Source organism: Aricia agestis, chromosome 10 (assembly GCF_905147365.1).
Source record: "Aricia agestis chromosome 10, ilAriAges1.1, whole genome shotgun sequence".
Classification (NCBI taxonomy): domain Eukaryota; kingdom Metazoa; phylum Arthropoda; class Insecta; order Lepidoptera; family Lycaenidae; genus Aricia; species Aricia agestis.
The window spans coordinates 6,806,447-6,830,534 of NC_056415.1; the positions used below are offsets into that span (position 1 = coordinate 6,806,447).

Sequence of the window (24,088 nt, forward strand, 5' to 3'; positions counted from 1 at the left end):
CACATAGAAAATTACCGTGGCCTGTACTCCGGCAGCCTGGTCCGTCTCTCCCGCCTCCATTTCCCCGTCAGCTCCTTGGGCTGCGTCAGCGGCGCCTCCGGAGACAAGGTTCTGTCACCCTCAGACTCCCCGCTTGATGCTGTGCTTGGAGTTTCTGGAAGAGAAGGAAGTTCTGGTTAGATTTAACGAATAGAAGGTTGAGCTTTCTATGTCTATAGAACAATAATCCATTGTTTCTCTTAAGTAATATTTGTGATTGATTACTAAGAATGACGACTTTAGAAGGTTGTATTCAGGGCCGGATTTATATTTTTATGAGTATAGGCCACTTTAATTTTGCCGCCCCTAAGTACGAACCCCGCCTCCATCCTTATTCCTAGGACGCTGCCGCCCCCTCTACGACGCCATAGGACGCTGCCGTCCATAGGCCATGAGCCTATGGACCTACACTGTCTCTACATAAATCTAGAGCTGGTTGTAGTTAGACATGAAGGTTTAATTATTGTAGACTAGATTTTGACGCTTGACTTAGATTTTTGGCTAGAATTAAAATAGTGACTAGTGACTGACAACGAAGATAAGTGTAAATAGTTTTGAGGGTTAGTATAATAGCTGGTGCCTGGTGGCATAAAAGTCTGGCAAATGGTTTTTGCTTGTTTGGTCAAAGGTTTTTTAAGAACTACTTAGGTACTTACAAGGTAAAGGTAAAAATATATTCCACAAGGTCAAGATAAAAAGATAGCATACGATTACTATTAACAATTTGATTACTATACCAACTATAATAATATTTTATTGATTATTTACCAAATTAGAAACAAAATGAACCAACTCCATGTAGTTTGTAACCTATCTAATCAGTCTAGAGAAGATAACCTTAGATGGTACTAGTATCTAATTTAAGAAAATATATAATTTTATATTAAGTACTTACTTATATAAGAATAATTGATTATTTATTGAATAACCAAGTAATAAATACATATTATGCAACCAATAACATATCGAAAATAAATAAAAGTACTTGGGCACCAACCTATTAATCAAAAATTGAAAACAAAAAAATCCTAATACCTTTTTGTGGGGAGGCAATCCAGGGTTGCCAGAGCGGCACGTTAAATTTGGGGGACTGGGGAGGTTCCATGTGGTACTGGAGATTACTGTACGAGGTCCGAGCCAGGAGGAGCAGGTAATTCGGTAATTCCATCATCACAACACCATAAAAATGTTATACACATTCGTAGGCGACCACAAAAATCACAATCTTGTAAACTTGTTTTTTACACAAACTAATATTAAACAATTGTCACAAAACACTGATCATCTACAGTAGTCTAAAATACACGGTAACTATCAAACAGTAGTCGAACGAAACTTTTGGCGAATTTGAATATCGGCTACCAGCTACAGGTAGAGCTGAAGGTCGACTGAATAAAAAATGAGTTGGAAGAGATTACATTGGAATAAATAAATGAGATGAACGAGAAAAAAAAACAAAAAAGAAAAAAGCTACACGGCCGGACGTTGCGGCGCTTCCTTCGAGCATACAGGGTGTTGTAGTTCGACCATTGTTTCGTTACCTGGAAACTCGCGACCTCAACACAAAGAAAATGATGAGTCCGCCAAATGTTATCTTGAATGATTTGAGTGCATATTCAAGTCTTTGTTTGAAAAAATCATAATAATTCCTGAGTGGGTAAAGTTTTACTTTAATTAGGTTAGTAGCTACATAAGTGTTTGCAAATGAAATGTTAGCTGTCTTAACTGTTAATAGCTGTTTAGTAATAAGTTTGTATATTGTATCAGTTTACCAATAAGTACTTTAATTTTTAATCTCTAATGTAAATGGTAATAATTTCACAAAACAATCCTGAAACCTAGATCTTTTACCTAGATCAATAATTTTACAAAACAATCCTGAAACCTAGATCTTTTCTTTTTACCTAGGATCTTAAAATATAATTTACGTTCATTGTGGTTGTCTAAATTTTGTGCTTTTTAAATCTTACTTAGTACTTAAAATAGCACCCTGTATATTATTTCACATCAACCTGTTTGGTCCATTCATGAAAGTGCGTGAGCGCAGGGCGCGGGGATTAATGAAGCCTCCTCACTCTTTACCCTTCCGTCGCCCATACAACCTTATAGCCTTACCAAATAATACACCTTATGCCTCTCGTCATAAAGTCCAATATCATGTTACAGATCAGTTTCCAAAATCATTACATAGAACAATGCAAATTGAATCTTGCTACACGACAACAGAGTTTAAAGTTGAACGTGGGGCGCTATTCCAAGATTACGGTGGTAGTATCCTTGGAAGGTTTTATTTTAATGGTCTCGGAGAAGAAAGAGAGGGGTATAGATGAGAGAAGCCGCGTTTTTTTACTATCTAATAGATCTGAGACCAAGCCGACGTACCTTGGCGCCGTTACTTTAATTAAGTCTGGTGGAACAACAATAGTATTTTTATGATATTTCAAATATCTACCCTTGATTGACGTCCACAGTGTTTAATCGTTGTCTTGGAATCCCCCTGGTTTTTTGCTGATAAAACTTTCTCGAATTGTAATTCGTAGGCCTATGGGAAGGTAAATTTACAAATCTTTGCCGACACCATAACCAGCTTTGGTCTAAACTGTAAAGTTTAGAAGAAACTAGAGTCTTAACTCCAAATTACAACTTTAGTTTCTTAGATAAATTAAAAATACATTGATTCCTATTTCCTTATCCTTTGTGCTCTTTACATTATAGTATTAAGATTAACCCTTAATAAACTTAAATTTTAAGCCCAAAAAAGTAACATTTTAACCATTTCCTCTGCCTTTTTGTATGTAATTAAAACCTTTACAATGTAGGCTTGCGGCCGGCGCGGTTGTTGTTTTATTTCCCCCATCTGTTGCCTGCTCAAGCGAAACATCGGAGCATGATTCCTGTACCTGCCGAGGTTATAATCTGCAATCGAGGCAGCATCAGCAGTTTGCATAGCCTGTTAAAATATTTGGGCAAATCTACAATATTCGTTATTCGTATGAGCGATAATGGCTTGGGTTGGATTTTAGAAGAGGGTCTTAGCCCTAATTTTGAACTCTTAACAGGGGCGGATCTACTACATGGCTTTTTGGGCTGCAGCCCAGGGCCCCGCGAATATAGAGGGCCCCCAACCGAACTGAAACCAATAGACGATATTGTCAATAATAAAAATTATCTAGAATTAAAAAAATCCGATCATAAGGTTGGCGCATTATCCAAATGCCGTAGACGAACATTTAGTGAATGAGTGCATTCAGTTAAAATCTTACTTACTGCAGTCAAAGACAGAGTCTTACACCTCTTGCAGTGAAATTTTTTGGCTAATTTATGATAAAAAACTTGTTGATGTTTTCCCAAACTGTTATACCATCTAAAAGATTTTTTAACGATGCCGATCACTAGCTGTAAAGCAGAGCCATAGAGAAATATAATACACGGGGAGCAGAGCGTTCTTTCTCCAGGATGTCGTATATAGAAAACAAATACAGGACAACAATGTCATCATCAATTATCAGTTCTTTCGATAAATTTCTATTTAACAAAGGACCTACAGTGCGATGACCAAATAAAAGTATTTGCAGTGTGTTTGTTAGTTTGAACGCGCTAATCTCAGGAACTACTGGTCCGATTTGAAAAATTCTTTCAGTCTTAGATAGCCCATTTATCGAGGAAGGCTATAGGCTATATTTTATCACGCTTAAACTAAAAGGAGCGAAGAAATAGAGGAAAATGTAGAAGAAACGGGGAGAAATTATTTGACAGGGCTTATTTGAACGCGCTAATCTCAGGAACTACTGGTCCGATTTGAAAAATTATTTCAGTCTTAGATAGCCCATTTATCGAGGAAGGCTATAGGCTATATTTTATCACACTTAAACTAATAGGAGCTAAGAAATAGAGGAAAATGTGGTTTGTGGATGCGTTTAGAGTTCGTTGCCGAAACATCGAAATATTGTTTTTTTTTCTAGAAGAATTTTCAGCTCTTGAATTCAGGTTCGTTTTTTATCTACCCCTTTCGTTATTGAACCCAAATAAAAAGGGATATTTTTCTAATCGTGTCTTCGTCTCGTTTTAAAGGGTCTTAGAAAGTTAGAACGGAGTTTAAAATGTTTTCTGTTGCCAGGATATCCAGACAGTGTTAACCGACGTAGACCCTTCAGAATTATACCAAATAAACATTTCCGTGCCTGGGGCACTAGGGGCAGTGGGGGCAGTAATAATCGATGTGCGTGCCAACAGAGGCCCCCCGGCGCATGCCCAGCCACTGAGTTACACATCCTTTCGCTTCTGTATACTATGCGCATTCATTAAAATTCCTACATGTTAGCGCAAATTATGAAACATGCATTTTTATGAGTATGTATGTTGTACTGTAGCAGTAGCCTCTACATCCATATTACTACCAGAGACTAGAGAGTAAGATTCAAAGATTCAAATATTATATACACTCTGTCAAGAAAGAGAAGAAATTATAAAGTGGCAACATCGTAGTATCATCCCTTTTTTCTTAGATTGATTTGAAAGGGATGACAGTACAATGTTGCCACTTTTTAATTTCTTCACTTTCTTGACAGACTTTACATACGGTACTTACTTACGTTATTTGCAAACTAAGTAATATACAAACAATTGTAAGTAAAGACTTAGTACGTTGTGCAGTCTTGCTTAAAAATTATAAACAACTAGCTGTCCCGGCAAACGTTGTTTTGCCATAAAATGATTTTCTCTGTTTTCCTGCTTTTCTCTTGACGTTTTTTCTGATTTTTTTTACTATAGACCTCACGGATCCCGAGACCTTTCCAACGAATGCAAAACTGTGGAAATCGGTACGTGCGTTCTGGAGTTATAGCGTCAGGAAGGAAAACCCGACCTATTTATATATTACATATATGTTGTAACTTATACGGTAGGCTGCAGGAGCCTCTACATGTCCATATTTTGTACTATCAGAGAAGTTGATTCATGATGGCGGACCTTTTTAACATGGGAAAATGCTTTGCGCATCCCCGGCGGTTTGGGGAACGGCCGGGCATGTGGGTGGTATCGACTAAAACCCCATGGTGCTCCACTCCAACTCTACCATCAACCCACCGCAACTCTACCAGCGCGGCGGTTGTCCGCATCTCGCAGGCACAAGGTCTACGTAACTTGGCCAGGTTATGTCATGCCCAAACGACGGATATCACGTCTAACATTGACTTGACGTAACCCGATCACACAAAATGGGTCTCTCATCTGCCAATGATCATTTTCTCTGATGGTACATACATATTGTGCTGTGAGCATGTAGGGTCTAATACTGCAGTTTACCACACATAATATGTCTCATAATAACTAAGGTTTTATGAAATTGTAAGTTACATAATATAATTTTGCTATTGAAACTAAAGTCACGGAAAAGCAAAACGATTCTTTTGATAATTCTACCTCAATTGTTACCAGTAAATCTTTTACTTGAAACTTGAGTTATACAATTTGCTACAGTTTTTAATACTTTTTCCTGTTCAACAGGATAATATTTTGCGTTACCTAAGAACCTTTCTTGAAAAGACTTGCTTTGTGAGAAAAGCTAAATTCTACCATTGTTACAAGAGAATATATACGATTGTTTTTTTTATTTCCATGTATCCTCGATGTTTTTTTTTTCTTTTTTTATAGTTAGGAGCATAATTTCATTTAAATTTGGGCTTGCGTGTACGGTAGCCGCATCCGTGGCCTCGGGCCGTTACTTATAGGGGAGGCCAGTGTGCTATTCGTGTAGCTATTCGAGCGCCGCGCTGTGGACAACTAGTAGGTTTTGTAGATTAGGTAAAGTTCCTACAGGATTACCAATTACCATACGTTTAAATCATCAGCGCTTTATGTATAAGCTTCTTTGTGGTAAACTTAATATTCCTTATCTTAATCTGACATATCCTCTCTACTTCAAGATTTGAAAATAACTTTTTTAACGCACTAAGAAATCTGATTTTTATACCATGATAACTAGAAACATGTGGGAAGCCTATACAAGCTTAATCTGACACGCTCACATCACAAAATCCCCTCTTGGCCTCCCCTACTATTAATATATTCCTTACCAGATAACTCTTTAATACTACCATTTATGTATCAAGATGGGCACGCACAAGACTTCTAGAAAACGGATAAATGCTTTAATCTGAAGTAATAGAGCCTTTTAATTATTGGTCTGATAAAATGCCTAGACTTATTTTTAGTTAAAAGATAAGAGAAAATCACGCTAATTTCCAGAATCTAGATTGAGTTGAGTTAAACTAGACGACTGGCTATGTTAGTAATTCTCGTGATTTGTGATTCGTAAGACTAATTCAATTTACATTACTTAAATAGGGTTAAATGTAGTATCCGAGCTTTCTTAGTAGGTAATAAATCTGTATTTTTTTTAACTAAGCCATTTTTAAAGTCGTCACTCGTCACTCGTCATTAACTTAGCTAGCAACGAACCAGTTTGAAGCTATAGTATTTCTCGATACTCTCTCTCGATACCGACAATGTAAATTTTTGGTATGGAATATTTTACAACGCCTCTAGCGGTTACTTGCGGAACTAAAATCTCCATACTAAATATTTACGTAGTCGGTATCGAGTATCAATAAATACTAAGTATATCTTTTAACTCATGGTAGAGCTACAGTAGGCCTACTACAAAACTGTTTTGAGACTCAAACAATCGGACGAGAATGCCGCGTCCTGCTCTAACAACATCATTTCACGTTTGTTAGAGTAGGATGCGACATTCTCGTTCGATTGTTTGAGTCTCAAACTCTCAAAACAGTTTCATGGTACAAGGCTTGATTTGGCCAAGAATCAAGATATCATCGATGACAAAGATCGAGAATAGTGTTTTCACGTGTATTTTAATCTTTTTCGTCGTGACTAAGACCCAATTTCACCAACCTCTGTTTGTTAAATCCTAACAAGGCATTACTTAACGGACCTTGGAAAATTAAACAGACTGTTAAAATACTTATGTCCCACAGTAAAAATGTAACAGCGGAGTTAAGTGAACAACGAGTGAACAACTATCAATTCGTTCATTCTTGTTATAAGGCGACGAAATTGCAATGTACAAGATTAATACGACATGTTTGCTGCAATGTGTCACTTTCTTCCATAGTAGTATAATAGTAGATAATGCGACCAAATTAAAATATCACTGATCGCATACATTTGTTACGCTATAATAGTTCTTCTTAATTTACCAGGTTAATAATTATTATCTGTCAAAGCTGAAAACATGAATCATAATAAAAACTTTTATTTACATATTTCGGTTTAGTAATGTACAAGTTAGTATATTTGCAATGTCAAGGAAAATCCGAAGGCTGAATTTTTGGCAAAGTGAAAATAAATAATTACTTATTCATAACTATGAAAATAATTAATAATAAGGACGTAGCGTATTTTATTTTATTTTTTATAACAGCCTGTTAAATATTTAACGGACCTCCATAGCAGGAATTAAATTTAACGCCGTGTTAGGTGATTTAACATGACATTAGGGCATGGTGGAACGCTCGATAGCTCTAACAGGCCATTAACTGATTTAACAAGCCATTATTTATTTAACATTGCTTGATGAAACTGGGTCTAAGCCTTTTTACCTCTACTTGATCAGACTTAATCTTACGTCCTTTATTAGGAACTCCAACCCTTCAAGGAGATAATATAATATTATGTACAAAATATAGACAACAGTAATGTATGATGATAAGCAACCTAGAGTCGTGAGGCGGATGTTAGAAGCGAAAGTAAGGGAAGCGAGCATTCCGCATTCTTCGACAAACACGGTCCTGCTCGCTGTCTGCTGTGAAATTTATACACCTGGCGCTAAGTCCGAATACCGTGTGAGATTTTAACTGTAACTAGAATTATCTAGTTACAGTTAAAATCTCACATGGTATTCTAACTTAGCGCCAGGTTAATATTAACTACAACCTATAACTGGCGCTTAGTACCTAGTTACTCAACGGCCTGATACACAGTTTAAAAAGGCGGTTTAAGACTGAAGTTTGAAACCGTGTAGATTGTTGTTTTATGCCAAAAAAATAAAAGTCGATCCGGCATAAAACAACTAAGTATCTACACGGTTTCAAACTTCAGTTTAAAACTGCCGTTTTAAACCTGTGACATCCTCACTCAGCGAGCAATTGATGATTAAACTTCAATTAATGAAGAGTTTGACAGATAATGGATGGTACTTGTACTTAATAGTGTATTATATAATATTTAGTAATGATTAATGTTTCGTCTCTGAGTGTAGCAAGCAGTAAGACGTGCAGTGCCAGTTTGCACCCTGGGCGAGATTTCTTAGGCGCCCAGGATTCTGGTGCCTTGTAGCTGGTAGTGTTAAAAAAGGCAAAGGCCTGCGGCGGCGTCCCTTTTTGTTTGCCTTCGCCGCCCTGAGCGCCGGTCGCCGGATAGAAAGGGACACCTTTTTATCCGGCGACCGGCGCCCTGGGCGGTTGCCTAGCATCGCCCCTCCCCTAACGCTGCGGCTTAGTAAATGTAATATGGGTTTTTATTCTGACAGGTCAATACTTGTCAGAATAAAAACCCATATTACATTAGGACTCAATAGTCCAAGAGCCAAAAATTATAATAAGTACTCATATTACTCTGAATAATAACGTAGAGGTAATCAGATAATCAAATAAGTACATTAAGTATACATATTACATACCATATTAACCCCAAATACCAATATTATATCAACAGGGCCTCAGGGGCAACAGCAAACCATCCTAATATAAATTTAGAATTTAGGTATTATAATAATGATTAATAATAATTATTAGATTATGATATAACGAGTGCCAGTTTATTTTCCAATCGTCTTAAAAATACATCTAGCGACATCTAGAAGGGAATAAAATCAACTTTGTCAAAAGCGACATCTGTTGTTTAAAACTACAACTAAACGTGGTTTTCGGTTATAAAATACAGATGGCGCTATGAAAAATATGACTGCTCTAATAATTCTAAAAACAGTCGATCTTCCGGAAGAGGGGTTAATGAAGATTAAATGGTATACCTACAAAGAATGTAAAATTGAAATAACCATAAAATCTGAGTTATGGTTTTAAACAGGATTCAGGTACCCTTGCATTGTATATAATTGTTACTTGTACCTTGTAACTTGTAACCTATGTACCCGGAATAAAACATTAAAAACAACTGAACTTTGATTGACACTTATTAAATAAAATAAGTTTATTACTGTATTATATCTGCATAACAATCATTAAATAATTTTATCCTACAAGTAACAATGTTGCTTGCTTTATATCACAGCAAGAACTCAAAACAACTTAATCAGGTAATTAAGATACAATAATAAAAAGGAAAGAAAGAGTTTATGTAAATAAGTTTAAATGAGAATAACATTGAGGCAATCATAATTAAAGTACCTATTAAGAATAACAACAAAAATAATAAACGTTTATTAGCAATTTATTATTATTTATCAGAAGGCGTCCGCAACTTCGCCCAAAATTTGTTTGTTGCGCGGGTATCGGACATTTTTCCGGGATAAAAGTATCCTAGATATCCTTTACCGGGACTCAAAGTATCGCCCTACCCACTACCCAGCAAAATCGATTTAGCGGTTTGGGGACTTTGGGCGCATCTATAATATTAGTATGGCTATGGATGGTAGTCAGTAGATGTAATAAGATGGTACTATGTTAAATAGCAATAACACCAAGAGAGAAATTCCAAAAAATCCAACGAAACCTATACACTACAAATTAGCTAACTCTTCAACTATTCAATGATGTAGGTCCGAAACAATTAATCACACAAACATTAACCATCCAAATGAATTTCCTATATTACATCACTGTGATTCAACGGACAGCTATTTTCTCCACGCCCTGCGGCCTTCTCGCGTAGACCATACGCGGTAACCCTGACATAGTAAGGATCTGGACAAAAATGGCGTAGTTACACACTTGATCACGTGACGACTGACGGGCGACCATCCAAAACTGAACGTGATAAGACAATGCGTGATGCAACCTAAGGACAATCGAGATGATGCAAGTGATGTGACAATTTTGGATCGGTATTTCATTCTAAGGGAGATCGCAGACGACACACTTTTTGTGTGATCGAGTCTGCGGCGCCCATACAGTTGGCATGGCCGCGTCATGCCGACTGTATGGGCGCCGCAGTCGTCTGCGATCTCCCTAAAGTTGTTGGAATCTGAGCCACGGCTCACGATGGATAATAATTGCCACCACGATTGTGAAGCAGTCTATGATACTTGGAACGCATAATATTCGGCGCTAATCATAGCCGAAAAATAATATGCTCCTTTTACGTATCTGTCGTGTTTTATTTTCAATTTGTTTTTCGAAAATTCCTTCCTTCCTTCCTAGTCGTATCCTCATGGCTGAGGGACGTGACCACCAAAATTTGCTTTCCGGGATAGGGCTCTCCACTTGTCTCTGTTTTGGCTTGATGCAGTGCCTCCTGGAATGTGCAGTCAGCAGCCTTGACAATCGCGTCTGTCCATCGTGTAGCTACTCTGCCTCTGCCTCTTTTCCCCTCTAATTGCCCAGCTAGTATGAGACTCTCCAGATTACTAGGCTCCCGGCGGGCTATGTGGCCAAAAACGGCGAGTGATCTTTGTAGACAAAGAGTGGACAGGCGGGTTGTAATTTTGAGTTGCTCGAGTATAGACGTGATGTTTTTGAAAATACTTTACAGAAAATAAGGTAAATTTTAAATAATCTTTGCAGACATTCAACCATGAAGTTACAACAGAATAACAAGAAATATGCGAGAATAACAAAGCAGTAACATAACTCACATATAAGACGAAACAATTTATCTCTCCACGCCAGCAATTACTGCAGGAATTTCCTGAAAACGTCTACAAGATGTCTCTCCGGTATCTGCGTTATAAACATCACATAGAGATGACTCAACGACATAATCACATTTGTCACAGCTTTTACGAACGCTTAAGAGGTTACAACAGGGGCTAGAGAAATGAAAAAAAAGTACGTGTAATATCTATAGCTGTCTCCCTTACCTCAAGCCTATACCGCAGAACGCGATAGAGACAACTGCAGAAAATCCAGAAAATCAACGATTCGTTGTCCCCTGATTCCTTCTCCAAAACTTAACCGATTTAAGTACTTTTTTCATTAAAGATTAAAAAAAGGCTTGAGCTGTGTTCCTATGTTTTGCTTTTTTTGTATAATCTAGCCAAATCTGTTTTCTGGACGTTTGAACACAGCGGAAAATCTGGCCATTTTTTTGGGTTTTTGAACGTTCACATCTTATTTAATAATTAAATTATGAAAAAAAAAGAAAACATAGGGACATTGTATTAGTGGCCGTAGATATTCAGGAAAAAAATTATAACTCTACTAGCATTATCCAGGGAGGAAACAGGGGACAACGTTTGTATGGAAAAAAGGGCGGTGTGGAATCCTCTTAAGCTTTTATGATGTATTGTCCAGTAATCCATAATTTTAAAAGCCCTTAAATGCAAAGGAATTTGAAGCTTTCTTTGGGCAATCACACAAAATTGTCCATAAAGTTTTAACAAACTTTAGATTTAGAACGTTCAAAGTTTAAGTAGAAGTACGTAAATTCATCATTAACAGAAAGGAACTTTTTCTTTTCAATCATCATAACTCGCTACCATACTCATTTGACTTTAGTAGTTGCACACAGGCTGGACTTTGATAACTGCCGCACTCAGAGTGGAACATAAATTGATTAAGCCCGGCCGCACATTGTTTGAAATTTCTGATCAGAAACAGTTGAACGTCAGCGCTGTCTCTTACATTTTATACTGAGCCGAGTGAGCTCGAACTCGCCGGAAGGATATTTCGGATAGTGTGCGGGGTGGCGGTCCGGCGAAATCCGGCGATTCAACTGTTTCTGATCAGAATTCGGACAATGTGCGGCCGGGCTAAATGTAATTATGTAATTCAAAATTTTGACATAAGCCCCATACATTATCTGTCAAACTCTTCATTAAATTGAAGGTTAATCATAATTAAATGTCTCTGAGTACGGCGGTAAGACTAATAATTGTAAACGTACTTATTGCTAGTAACAACTAACAACTGGTAAGAAGAATCAAGGAACATGACGTTAAGCGTCCAGCAAGTCCTCGTTGATATCCAGCAGCGGTTGAAATTATTGCAACTTGCCCAATGCCCAAAGTCCCAGGCCAGTAATAACTTATAACAGCCACTACCTTGACATATACAGTACTGATAACAGACGAGATTGCACTACTAATTGACCTTAGCTACGTGTTAGAAAACATAGAAATTGTTCAAGGAATATTGCTGTAGGCGGCATACAATGTAGAGATCATGGTCTTCTTGTTTTGCTAGGAAATTCCTAAAAGTTAAATTTAATTTTGAAGCGATTATTTACAACACAATAAGTAGGCGACACGAGAAGACTAAGGAATAATTCTGAATACATAATATATTCGCAATGTAAGCTTATGAGCTTGCAGGGCAAATTAGCTATTCAATGCAACCGTACGCGGACTGCGCACATGATATAAAATAATAACTCATTGACAACTTATAACAGAATACAGACTCATTGCTCAATTCCATTCCATTCCACGTCACACTCAGGTGACATGAGGCGACGAAATAGCTGGAATAGCGACCAACGAAATGGAATCCAATTTAGAAATTCAATGATGACTTCATTGCTTTCAGGATGCCTCAGTCGCGTGCGACACCACACGCACGCATTCCTTATGTTGTAATTAAATAAATTATTGAGGAAAAATTATTGTATTATTGTAAAAATTGTGCTCGCTGTATTATTAAACATAATAATAATACAGCTAGAAAATGTCTATATTATTATTTATGATTTCTTCGAGGGATATCTGCTTTTACACGGTCGCAAGAGCTGGCATAATATTAAATTATTATTATTATTATTATTATCAGCCTACAGTGTCCCACTGCTGGGCAAAGGCCTCCCCTCTCTCTTTCCAAAGTTCACGATCCTGTGAAGTTGTTGGCCACTCTTTATCAAACGCATCTAGTTCGTTCGTTCATTAAATTATTATTTAAAAAATTTCGTGTCTCGCTTTTCTCTGCCAAATTCCTTTGAAAGGGATGGACCGATTGTGTTTAAAAGCGTACTTATTATGTACTATCAGAGAAGTTGATTCCTATGCAAATCGGGGACCTAAGTAGTTTGGTCGCGTTACGTCAAACCCAGCTGACAGATCACAATTAACATTGAATTGACATATTCGACCAAATAACGTTGGTCTGTCAATTGCATAGGAATTAACTTCCTCGATGGTACTTAAAATTGCATAGGAATTAACTTTCTCGTTTGAAAATCAGCCGACGACTAATTTCCCTATCGTGGCATCTTCGTCTGTACGTGTATAATAATAACATTTGGCTCAAGCTTAATCTCACAAGTCACACCGTAAAATTTACGGTGTGACTACGGCGTAAATGTCAAAACAACGTTCGCCGGATCAACTACTAAATTACAAAATAAAACCTTCTGTCAGTACAAGTAATAAAAGGTTATCATTGTTATTCATTATCTTTAAGACAATACTCGCGCTACATCCATTGTTAAGTTTTCCTTGAACTAATGGGTCAGAATGAAAAAAGATACTTTTAGATCGCTCGTTAATTATAATGAATTGTACTTGGAGCTACTCTACTAGTTATAGCCTTCAAATCTAGCAGAAAGAGCAGAATGCCTCATTATTTTGTGATACATTTTGTACAGTAAGTAAATTCTTCATGAAGTGTATTCTTTACCAGTTTTGGTAGAGCCAGGGCCTGTTAATAAGTGCCGAGATAGGCAATTCACAACTTCTGACAGATAGAGTATGGAGTATCAGAATTTACTGTGTCAGAATTTTGTTAAGTAGATTGCGTACGAACGTTTTGCATTTTGTCTTTCTGCTCATATTAGCATGGCACTATAGAAAGGGTCAGTATTTCTATTCTTTCGCATTTCTACTGTCGCTGTTCTAAGCCTGCAGCTTGCTGGCATCATTCTAAAAATGTTTTTCTGTGTTTACCTTAAACGATCATCGACGCACCTAATTGTTTTTAGCAATATAGCGAAAGCTAAACGTGGGAGAGCCATGCTTCGGCACGAATGGGCCGGCTCGACCGGAGAAATACCACGTTCTCACAGAAAACCGGCGTGAAACAGCGCTTTCGCTGTGTTTCGGCGAGTGAGTGAGTTTACCGTCGGCCCAATCCCCTACCCTCCCTTATCACCCTATTCCCTCTTAAAAGGCCGGCAACGCACCTGCAGCTCTTCTGATGCTGCGAGTGTCCATGGGCGACGGAAGTTGCTTTCCATCAGGTGACCCGTTAGCTCGTTTGCCCCCTTATTTCATAAAAAAAGCATTATTATTTATTAAACTGATTGCTATTCTGATTTTCCTTGTTATGACTACAATGATCATTGGATGGAATGTTACAACCGTACTGAGCGACTCAACCTACATTCTGCATTCTTTTTGAAACCGTAACACGTCTCAGCGTTCCGGATATAAAGTGCACGCGATACTCACCCCTATTAGATACACATTAAGGCCTAATTGCGTTTGAGAATGCGTCCAATTTGTAGAGAGCTGTGAAATGCTAGGTTCTATAGGTTATGCGTTTCCCGCTGCATGGAAACAATCTTTCATTTACCTAACCAGTTAGAAACTCATTCATTTTCAGGGCAGATTTTCCATAAACGAAAATTATTTATTATGCATAGCCATATTATTATGATTACGGTATTATGGACTTAAATAACAGGCTGCTTGTGGTGGTTTTCTAGGAAGAATTAATAATATTAATAATTAATTCTTCTTAGAAAACCACTAATTAATAACCAATTAATTAATAATAAATAAAGTGTGTGACTGAAAGCGTACCAGCCGAACCTTTGCGCCTGCTATTTCATAGTTTTTTGATCGTCGTTTTTTTATACATCAAATAAATCGAGTCAAAAAAACGAAACGCCCTAGATATATTCTTTGTCTGTAATTCAGTACAAAAATTATCTGAAAATTCCAAATAATTTGGGTTTTTTTTCTATCGAGTGAAGTTCATGATATCGTGTGATGGAATATAAATTCGCCTGTGTTAGATCCTTATCTAACACATATATTTTTTTCAGAATTTAAATTACAAAATTTTATGTCTGTCACTTTTAAATCTTGAAAATCGTCCGTTTCTGGGAATACAGGGCCTAAAGTGCCTTTTAAATTAAGTAGCGTATTTGGACGTCATCGGCTTTTACGAGAGTAGTACCTACTTAAACATTTTAGATCATTTACAAAAAAGCGTAGATTATTTTAGATCATTTAATATAATTAGTAACCGTACAAACTCTCTACATGGCAAAATTCTGAGTCAAGGCATATTTCATACTCAGATTTGTTTCTTTCCTTGTGGTTGTCAGGCTCCGAAGTCCGATTTTGATGGTACTTATTAATAATTTCCAGTGGAATTCTGTTTTGGGCGGACTAAGTCGCGGGCATTGTCTTGTATCTAACAACAATAATCGTTTCTGTCTTTTAAGTACCGCCTATTATTTATAAGTCCAAACCATCTTACAATTTATGGCTGAGGTCAGCATTAGGTCATGTAGCGTTTAGATCTAATTTATATTAAAAGCTTTGATAATCGAACGATCGATTATAGTACGATTAATTACGATAAAGCATGTAAGTACTATTAGAGAAGTTGATTCATAGGCAGATAGCGGATCATTCATCACCTTCATTATTTAGTTGGGTTATGTGATAATATGTCAAACTCAAGTCAATAACAGTCGCGATATCTGTTAAATGAACTTGGCATTAGCCGACCAAATAATGTAGGTCTGCCAATCATGTACTCACAGACAATTTTACTCATAGCCAATAAAAAAAAATCAGATAGTAAGTACATGATTTTAATGCCGCACTGGTTGAAAATTAAAAAGAAAAAAGAGATTGACGTCAATTCAGTCGACCGTGCAGCGCCTAGAATGTACGTTAATCGTCTGAAATAGTTTGATAAAGTAAGAAATAAATTTTTACAAAGTCCAAAAGATGTCGTGGAGGAAGTATCAGCGTTGAGTTAAGTCAGCTCCCATTAGGGTGTGTTCCAAAACTCGAACTGTATACTGGCCAGTACAACTTCACAAGATTTGATTGGCTACGGAGACGTCAGATGACGTTTTAACTGGTATATAAAGGAACGCACCCTATGTTTTTAAAAATGACGGGCACAATTCGAAAATGGAACGAATACCGTCTTCAAATTGATCGGTATGTGTGTGGGTTCAGGGCAGTACGCGCGCTGGCCAAATTCCTAAGCGCTTTCTCTACGCGCACGCCAACGAAAGTAAGCGCCGTAGTTGCATAATTTGCGATTAACTATTGTTTGTAAACACTCATCTGTGCGTGATCAATAATAATCATTCATTAGATTTATTTACATAATTCGAACAATGAGACAACTATGAAAATTGCTACTGTTTTTTGACAGAAGTGCATATTTCACCAAAACCTTCAACTGCATTCTTATTCGCATGAAGAGCGAGAGACAAGATGATAAATAATAATCGGGTGTAAACAACCCCTAAGCGGTATTTTTCGGGTTCCGTACCCAAAGGGTATAAACGGGACCCTATTACTGAGACTTCGTTGTCTATCCGTGTGTCTGTCTGTCTGTCCTGTTAAATGTAAAATAACTTAGAACGACCAGTCCTATTTTACTTGTTGATTGAATCCACGCTGCAAGTTACAAATGTATTGGATGAGCGAGTTTAAATTTCTATCAGTGACTCTACATGGTCAATTGCCAGGTAGACATTGAAATGCGCACACAATAAACAATTCTAACCATCCACAAATAGAGTTCAAATTCGGTCGGGAGAAACATAATAGAGTGTATGATCTATTATGTGATAAAATGATTCCACATGATCCCAGGCCTAAAGCATCGCAAAACCTTCGGTAAACCAGTTTACCTAACAATAGTGCCATTGTTATCTTAGCGAAGTGTTTACTGCTTATTTTATATAGGTTGAAGTTATAAAACAACTGGTTAAAAGTAGCAAACGGCCAACGACAGAAATAAAAAAAAAAAATACATAGAGAATATTGCATTGTACCACTGAAGAAATAATTGATTCATAGGCAGATGATGGACCTACGTCATTTAATAGTCTAGCTATGGCAATTTAATATTAACTAGTCGTTATAATATTTTGTCGGTTGGGTTTAACATAAAGCCACCAAATTATGTAGGTCCGCCATCTTCTCAGCAGGCTAGCATAGCCACATTAGAAACGGGAAAGAAAGAATAGAATAATTCCTCCGTAGAAAGAAACCGCTTTTATGGCGATTGGTGATCACTGACCATGCTGTCTCTAATATAATATATTATATAGCTGGTATTCAAATATTTAAATTTCGTATTTATTTCTCCTATGTAAATTATAAATAATAATATTACTTATGTGAAAAGAAAAAAAATAAAAGGATTCATACATATTGATATATATTTACCGAATCCATTTATAGTACTAAATCCATGCCTGTGTTTAGTGTTTACTAGAAGTGAGCTGAAATTATGTCCATTTATATTTCTAGCACACACTCCTAATCAAATTTCAAGGATGTGGTATTGCCTTGCAAAGTTAGCACTACCATTATGCCAGGCACTACTATGCACTGCGTTTTGTGCGGTATCGACAATTCGACATAAAGTGTTAAGTATGTATTATTATTTAGCACTGCAATTCTTTAAAGAAGTCGGTTAGTAAAAATTAACTACGTCTGAAATTGCTGATAATAAAACTACGAGCTAAAGCACACTAGCATGGGCGTACCCAGGTTCTGGGCCAGGGGGGGGGGGGCAAATTACCCAGGTTCTGGGCCAGGGGGGGGGGGGGGCAAATTACCCAGGGTCTGGGCCAGGGGGGGGAGGGCAAATTACGCAGATTCTGGGCTGGCCCAGGGGCCAAATCAGATTTTTTATAAGCTAGGTGTTTATAAAGAATAAAAAATTTATAATTCATATTTGTATTGCAAAAAAATGGCAAAAAATCATCATTTTTATAGATGAAAGTACTAGATAATATACTTAGTAGGGACTTAAACATGATCCAGGGGGGGCAGGTGCCCCCCCTGCCCCTCCCTCGGTACGTCCATTTGTAGATATTTTTATCAATCTGAATATATGATAGATCAGAATTTAAACAAGGCAAGTAAAATTTTCAGTTTTTTTTTAAATATCAACCCTGTGCCGACATTAGCAATTTTCTTATGAGAATTTTTTAAATGTTATTTACATAATTTGATTTTTGTTGTGCTCTAATTGTGTACCATGGCCCATGGGTGAGAAAAATCTACCGCTGTAAATGTTTGAAAAAAAATCAAACCTCCACTTCCCAAGTCCCAAAGGGGATAAATAATAATGCAATTACATAACAACAGTGCGTGTTAAGTCATAAACATAATATCAATAGTTGGATCGGGGAATTCCTTTCCGTGGAATTTTTATCCCCGCAGCTGACGAGTGAACAATGTCAGCTGGAATCTGGAATGTGACCCGTCCACAAGGCCGCGCATATTGATAGCTCCTAGTGTTGCCAATTAACCGATATTAGTAGAAATTGACAACTTTATAGGTCTTTGACACTTGAGAATAAAAAAGCAACTGACAAAGAATTAGTATTTTATTGGATTTAAAAGAACTTTTTTTAAATGCTTACACAACACCAAAACTGGGTAATAATTTGTCGAGAAAATTATCAAAATATCGTCGTTGGTCCAATTTATTACTTTTATAATACCGCTGACGAAACTGTTAATTTATAAAATTTCGATCCATTACTACTTTGCACTGTACAGGATTTTTTTAATCAAGATTCAAGGCTATTGAGCCATCGGTCGGCTCAATAGCCTTGAATCTTGAAACAGCCTAAAGGAGTGAGCACACTGAGACGGGCCGTGCCGGGGCTCAGCGTGCCGGGGCTCATCGCAAAAATCCGCTGCGCCCCGACACAGTGTGCGATACGCGCATCCGCTTCCATACAAATTGTATGGAGGCGGATTTTCCATCACTCCTTAAGCCAGCATAACCTAACGGATATTCCTTCATAAGCAGGATTAACAAATCCATCCGATGAAAGCGCTTATTTGGAGTGGCAACACCAGCACCGGTAACGAATTCCTGACGACTCATTACCTCATTGATTAATTTACGTCACCTCACTAGTCACTACGTATAATAACCGCATTCCATGGATCACTATATTCTGTGGATATAAACATGTTACGAGATCGTAAATCTACTGATTACTGATTAGGTACTAGTTTCTAGCGCTTCTTTTAATACGTTTAAAACCATATTATTAACAATCACTGAGTTATAAGTACTACGTATACTTTATGAAATTATCAAAAGACTAGATAACGCAAGCAACACTGCTGCGCCAAAATTCGTTTACCGCGCGGGAATACATCTACACTTTTTCGGGATAAAAAGAATCCTATGTTCTTTAGCGTGCGGGACTCAAAGTATGTATGATGTATCCTCAATCCCCATACCAAAATTCAGCAAAATCGGGTCAGCGGTTTGGGTGTTAAGAGGTAACAGACAGACAGACAATTTTGCATTTATATGATATTAGTAATACTTACATATTATAATAATATAATTATATATAAGGTGCATTGGGGCAATTTCGTAAAGTTTTTGGAAGAGTGAGTATATTGTGTCATTGTTTCAAGTTTAGAAGACGAATTTGTATATATTGTTACCTATAACTGTAACATTTTAGTTATAATAAACATATTTCCATGTGAATTGTATATTTTTTCGTTCAAAAGTATTTACGGATTCTGATATAACTACCCCTTTAAAATATAACCCTATTTCTTCTTTTCATGGGTAATTTCGAATACTCAAGGGGTAATTTCGAATATCAGCCGAAACACGACCTAATGTAATAATACATTTAAGGCACATATTTATTTTTATTCTATTTTACCCCATACAAAAACATTGTGCATACAAGCCATAGAAGACACCAAACTAAGTTTTGTACCGAAAAATTTTCGAAATTACCCCATCGGGGATGCAGATGTCCTCAACATTTGGAGCAAAGAAATAAATAGAATAAGAACAATAAAAAAGCCAACGAAAGTGGTAGCTAACAGAGAAAGAACTATTAACCTATCAATATACAGAAAATCAGCTGGTTAGGGGTGCGTTTTAGGGTTCCGTAGTCAACTAAGTTTTGTTGATTAGTGAACTAAAACGACTAAAACGGTACCCTAATAAGCTGTTTTTTTGTATAATGATAGGTTATTATAGTTATATAATTCAAGAGTAACCTTGTCCTACAAATAGAACAATCCATATTTTAGGACCATCAAATCGGAATATTATATTATGTTGCGCACCCCTGCAAAAGACTATGAAAAAATTTTTGGGGAAATTTCGTTAACAAATTTACCCCACTGGGGTTATTTCGAATGTTTATTAAAAATCATAGCTAGAGCAACATAACCTATTCTTAGGAAAGCAAAAAACGTCAAAGCTTCTTTAAAACAAACAAAATATTACGTAACTTACCTAATTTCTGTGTAAAACAATACGGGGTAATTTCGATAATTTCGATAATCCCAAAAAAATCATAAAATTGCACTTGGCGCGAAAAAATGAACTTAGCGCACATACACTGCCGGCTGACGGCTCGAGGGAAAGGAAGTGGGGGAGGTGATTAAATTGGCGTCTCGGTTAATGTAGCCAGAGCTCAAAATTACTTTCTGTTTGGTAATTATTTGCCATTTTCGGAATATCCCCCTTTTTTTTTTCTTCCGAAGTTACCCCAATGCACCTTAGTTGATGTATTACTAATATTAGTACTTCGGTTAAATTGCACTATCTTTACACGTGCGGGCGTGCCGGAAAGTTAAGCTTTAAACAATGATATTCTACTTATACAGATCTGTTACGTTATACTATTTTCCGGCTTAAATCTCTTCCGAACAATTTTCAAATTCAAAATTGCAAACATTGACAATTTGACAGATAAGTGAAACAAAAGATGCGAAAAACCATTTACATAAACGAGACAGTTCTATTTTTAAACGTCGAATCGTATCGCTGTCTCTTTCTTCGCCTGAGCTATGACGAAAATTCGATTTTTTCCAGATTGTTCGAAAAAATTATTGAAAATGTAAATAATCGAGGTATTTATTGCAATCAAGACATGTGGTAAGAGATTCCATGTGTTTTGTTCTTTTTTGAGTCATGATTGGTACATTTTCGAAACGCCCACGACGTCATTTTCAATTTATTTAGGTAAGACAAGACGCGGCACTTTCGTGACTGCGCTCGATGCAGACTAAACAACAGACGGCCTAATTGGGCCGTATTTGAATCTTCACAACGCGCGCGGTAGTAACATATCTGCTTTGAGTATTTCATTATTGGCTTTAAACGGGATTTAAAAATAAAGAAATTTTTGACAGGTAAAAAATTAAGGACTCGTTTCAAAACGTGAAATTTGAAACAATTTCAAATTTTGAATGGCAACTTAAATTTCAAATGAATAACAACTTATCACGTCTATGGAATAAGCTGACGGATTACACACGTCATCTTTGACAATTGAATTTTAAAAAGGAATTTATTTTTGAAAAGTCAAGGACGTGGTCAAAGTCAAACACGTGGAATTTTGAATAATATGGAGTGTCACTGGAATTCGGTTACATCACCATGACGACACGTGCCAGAAAATGGAGAAAGTCACTTAACAAACGTTTAGGAGGTTAATCTGAAGATATTAAAGTGAGTTGGGGTTATTAGTTTATTGCTGTTAGTTGACTAATGACCAACATAAGTCAGCTCGGAAAAGCGCTTGGCGCGTGCTATGTCAGCTATATGTAGTCATTATGCTTTATCTATGAAGTACTTACAGCTATTTCAACCATTTACAACAATCTGTTGTTTACATTGTTTTTAGAACTTTTTTTAGTATGTATTGTTAATTGTATTTAACGATTTTAGTGTCAACTGATTGACAGCACAAATGGTTAAGATAAGTTTTTAAAGGTATGCTCTACCAAATCTACGATAACTCTTATAGTCTCTGCAACTTTAACTTTTAAAAAACATTTCGTGTTATGTTAATTAATTATTTCACATTTTGCCATTGATCGTGAAGTTTTATTAAAGGCCTGTTTCACAGGCCGTCAACAAGTGTTGTTCGTTTGTATGAAGCCTTATTGATAAGTGCCAGATAGGCTATTCACAACTTATCTGGCAGAGTATAGCCTATCTGGTACTTATCAGTACATAAGTATTGAAACAGCCCCTAAGTAATTTAAAAAGAAACTTACCAAAACCATCAGAGTCACTGGCAGGGTAGGCTGGACACGGCTGCACCATGGTCGCCGCTCTGGATAACACGTCTAGCGCTGATTCCATTTTCTCCATTTTGTTTCTGGAAACCAAAAACGTAACGTCACAAGTCTGAAGAAAATTTGAAGTAAAACATTTACGTGCCACTCGATTGTTTTCCAAATTTTCTTTTAAGTACACTAATTTGCCTAAAAATTGTTTTTTATTTTTAACCGACTTCCTTATTTCCTTTAGTTCTTCATGTGGCTATGAATTGTCTGAAATTGGAATAAATATTTTATTTATTTAAAATCAAAATAAAAAATTAAACAGTGGAAGTGAACGCAACAACTGCAGATATGGTTCAACGCGGTATTTACATTATTAATATAATACGTAGGAAAACTTTGTAAAGTATGGAATTTGTAGTATTCCATAGTTTCTTTGTTGTTGCAAGGTATTTGTGGTTCGCAATAATATTATATTGTTTGAGTAAGGCGTATGGAATGAGAGTGATTTGGCTCGACGTTTGGTTTTCGTTGCGCATACCGGAACGGAAATGCCGCATTTTCGACTAGACGTTGGACAGACGACATAAAGAAGTCTGTCCAATGTCTAGTCGAAAATGTACTGTCATCTGTGAGTCGCGAAGACTAGACTTTAGACTGATTTTTATGAAATTTGTCACAAATATAGAGTAGTATCTCGTTGGATATTTTTTCGCGGGCGGAGGAAAATCATGATCTGAACTGAAGTTCAGATCATGATTTTCCTTATAAGAGATTAGCTTTTTCCAACCGCTCCGCCCGCGAAAAAATAATCTGTCCAACGTCTAGTCGAAAATTGTTCACAATCTGAAGTTTGAGAGACATGATTCATGAAGTTCTGTTAATTGTTATTGTGGTGTTCATTACTTTTGTGCTTACTATGCACCGAGTAAAATAATGCAACGGTAAATAAATACCTGGTTAATAGAGCGATGAAAACATAGTTAATGTTGTTTGAATGATATAATTTAAAAACTATTAGAAACTTTTTAAATTGACTTGACATATTTAAAATCGTTTGTAATCTAAATTATGTACTTACTATAATAAACTAAATTTAACTTTATTATTATAATTTAAGTGTTCTACACCACAAATAAGTAACCTAAGTTTTTAAATACATAATAATAATTATTGTAGGTACATGGTCCATACCGACCAGTCACACAATGGATATCAATGGTTTGAACCATTGATATCCATTGTGTGACTGGTGACATGTTACTTATAGTCACAAAATTCCTTCCAAATTTTGTCATTTGTGAATCGTTTTGGAACATTCATGATGACTGAGCTGACACTATCAAACTAATGTCAATGGCATTCCCGGTTTGTGACATCGCAATGACGTCACGATGATGCTGATGATGCAGCATACCGCGGGAAGCCGGCCAATGCTGGCGGTTCATAAAAATGTGACATGATTTGATTACTGGCACGACAATGTGGGCCACGAAACACGCCAATATGTAGCTATTTCATATTCATCATCATCAATATGCTTCGGCACAAGCGGCCGATGTTATCTCATAAGAACAATGTGTCATTTACGAATAATCTTAATTCACAGGAAATTATCCGTTATGTAACATTTTT

General features: G+C 36.7%; 1 protein-coding gene across 1 annotated transcript in view; it reads right to left on the reverse strand.

Annotated features, from left to right (window-relative positions):
* The window catches only part of LOC121731059 (transcription cofactor vestigial-like protein 4), a 58,226-nt gene that overhangs the window by 19,654 nt on the left and 14,484 nt on the right, over positions 1 to 24,088 (reverse strand). Inside the window, exons 2-3 of the mRNA XM_042120378.1 lie at positions 22,445 to 22,548; positions 16 to 154 (exon numbers count right to left, since the gene is read on the reverse strand). Of these exons, the coding sequence (XP_041976312.1) occupies positions 16 to 154; positions 22,445 to 22,541 (236 nt within the window). The 5' untranslated portion in view covers positions 22,542 to 22,548. The remainder of the gene's footprint in view (positions 1 to 15; positions 155 to 22,444; positions 22,549 to 24,088) is intronic.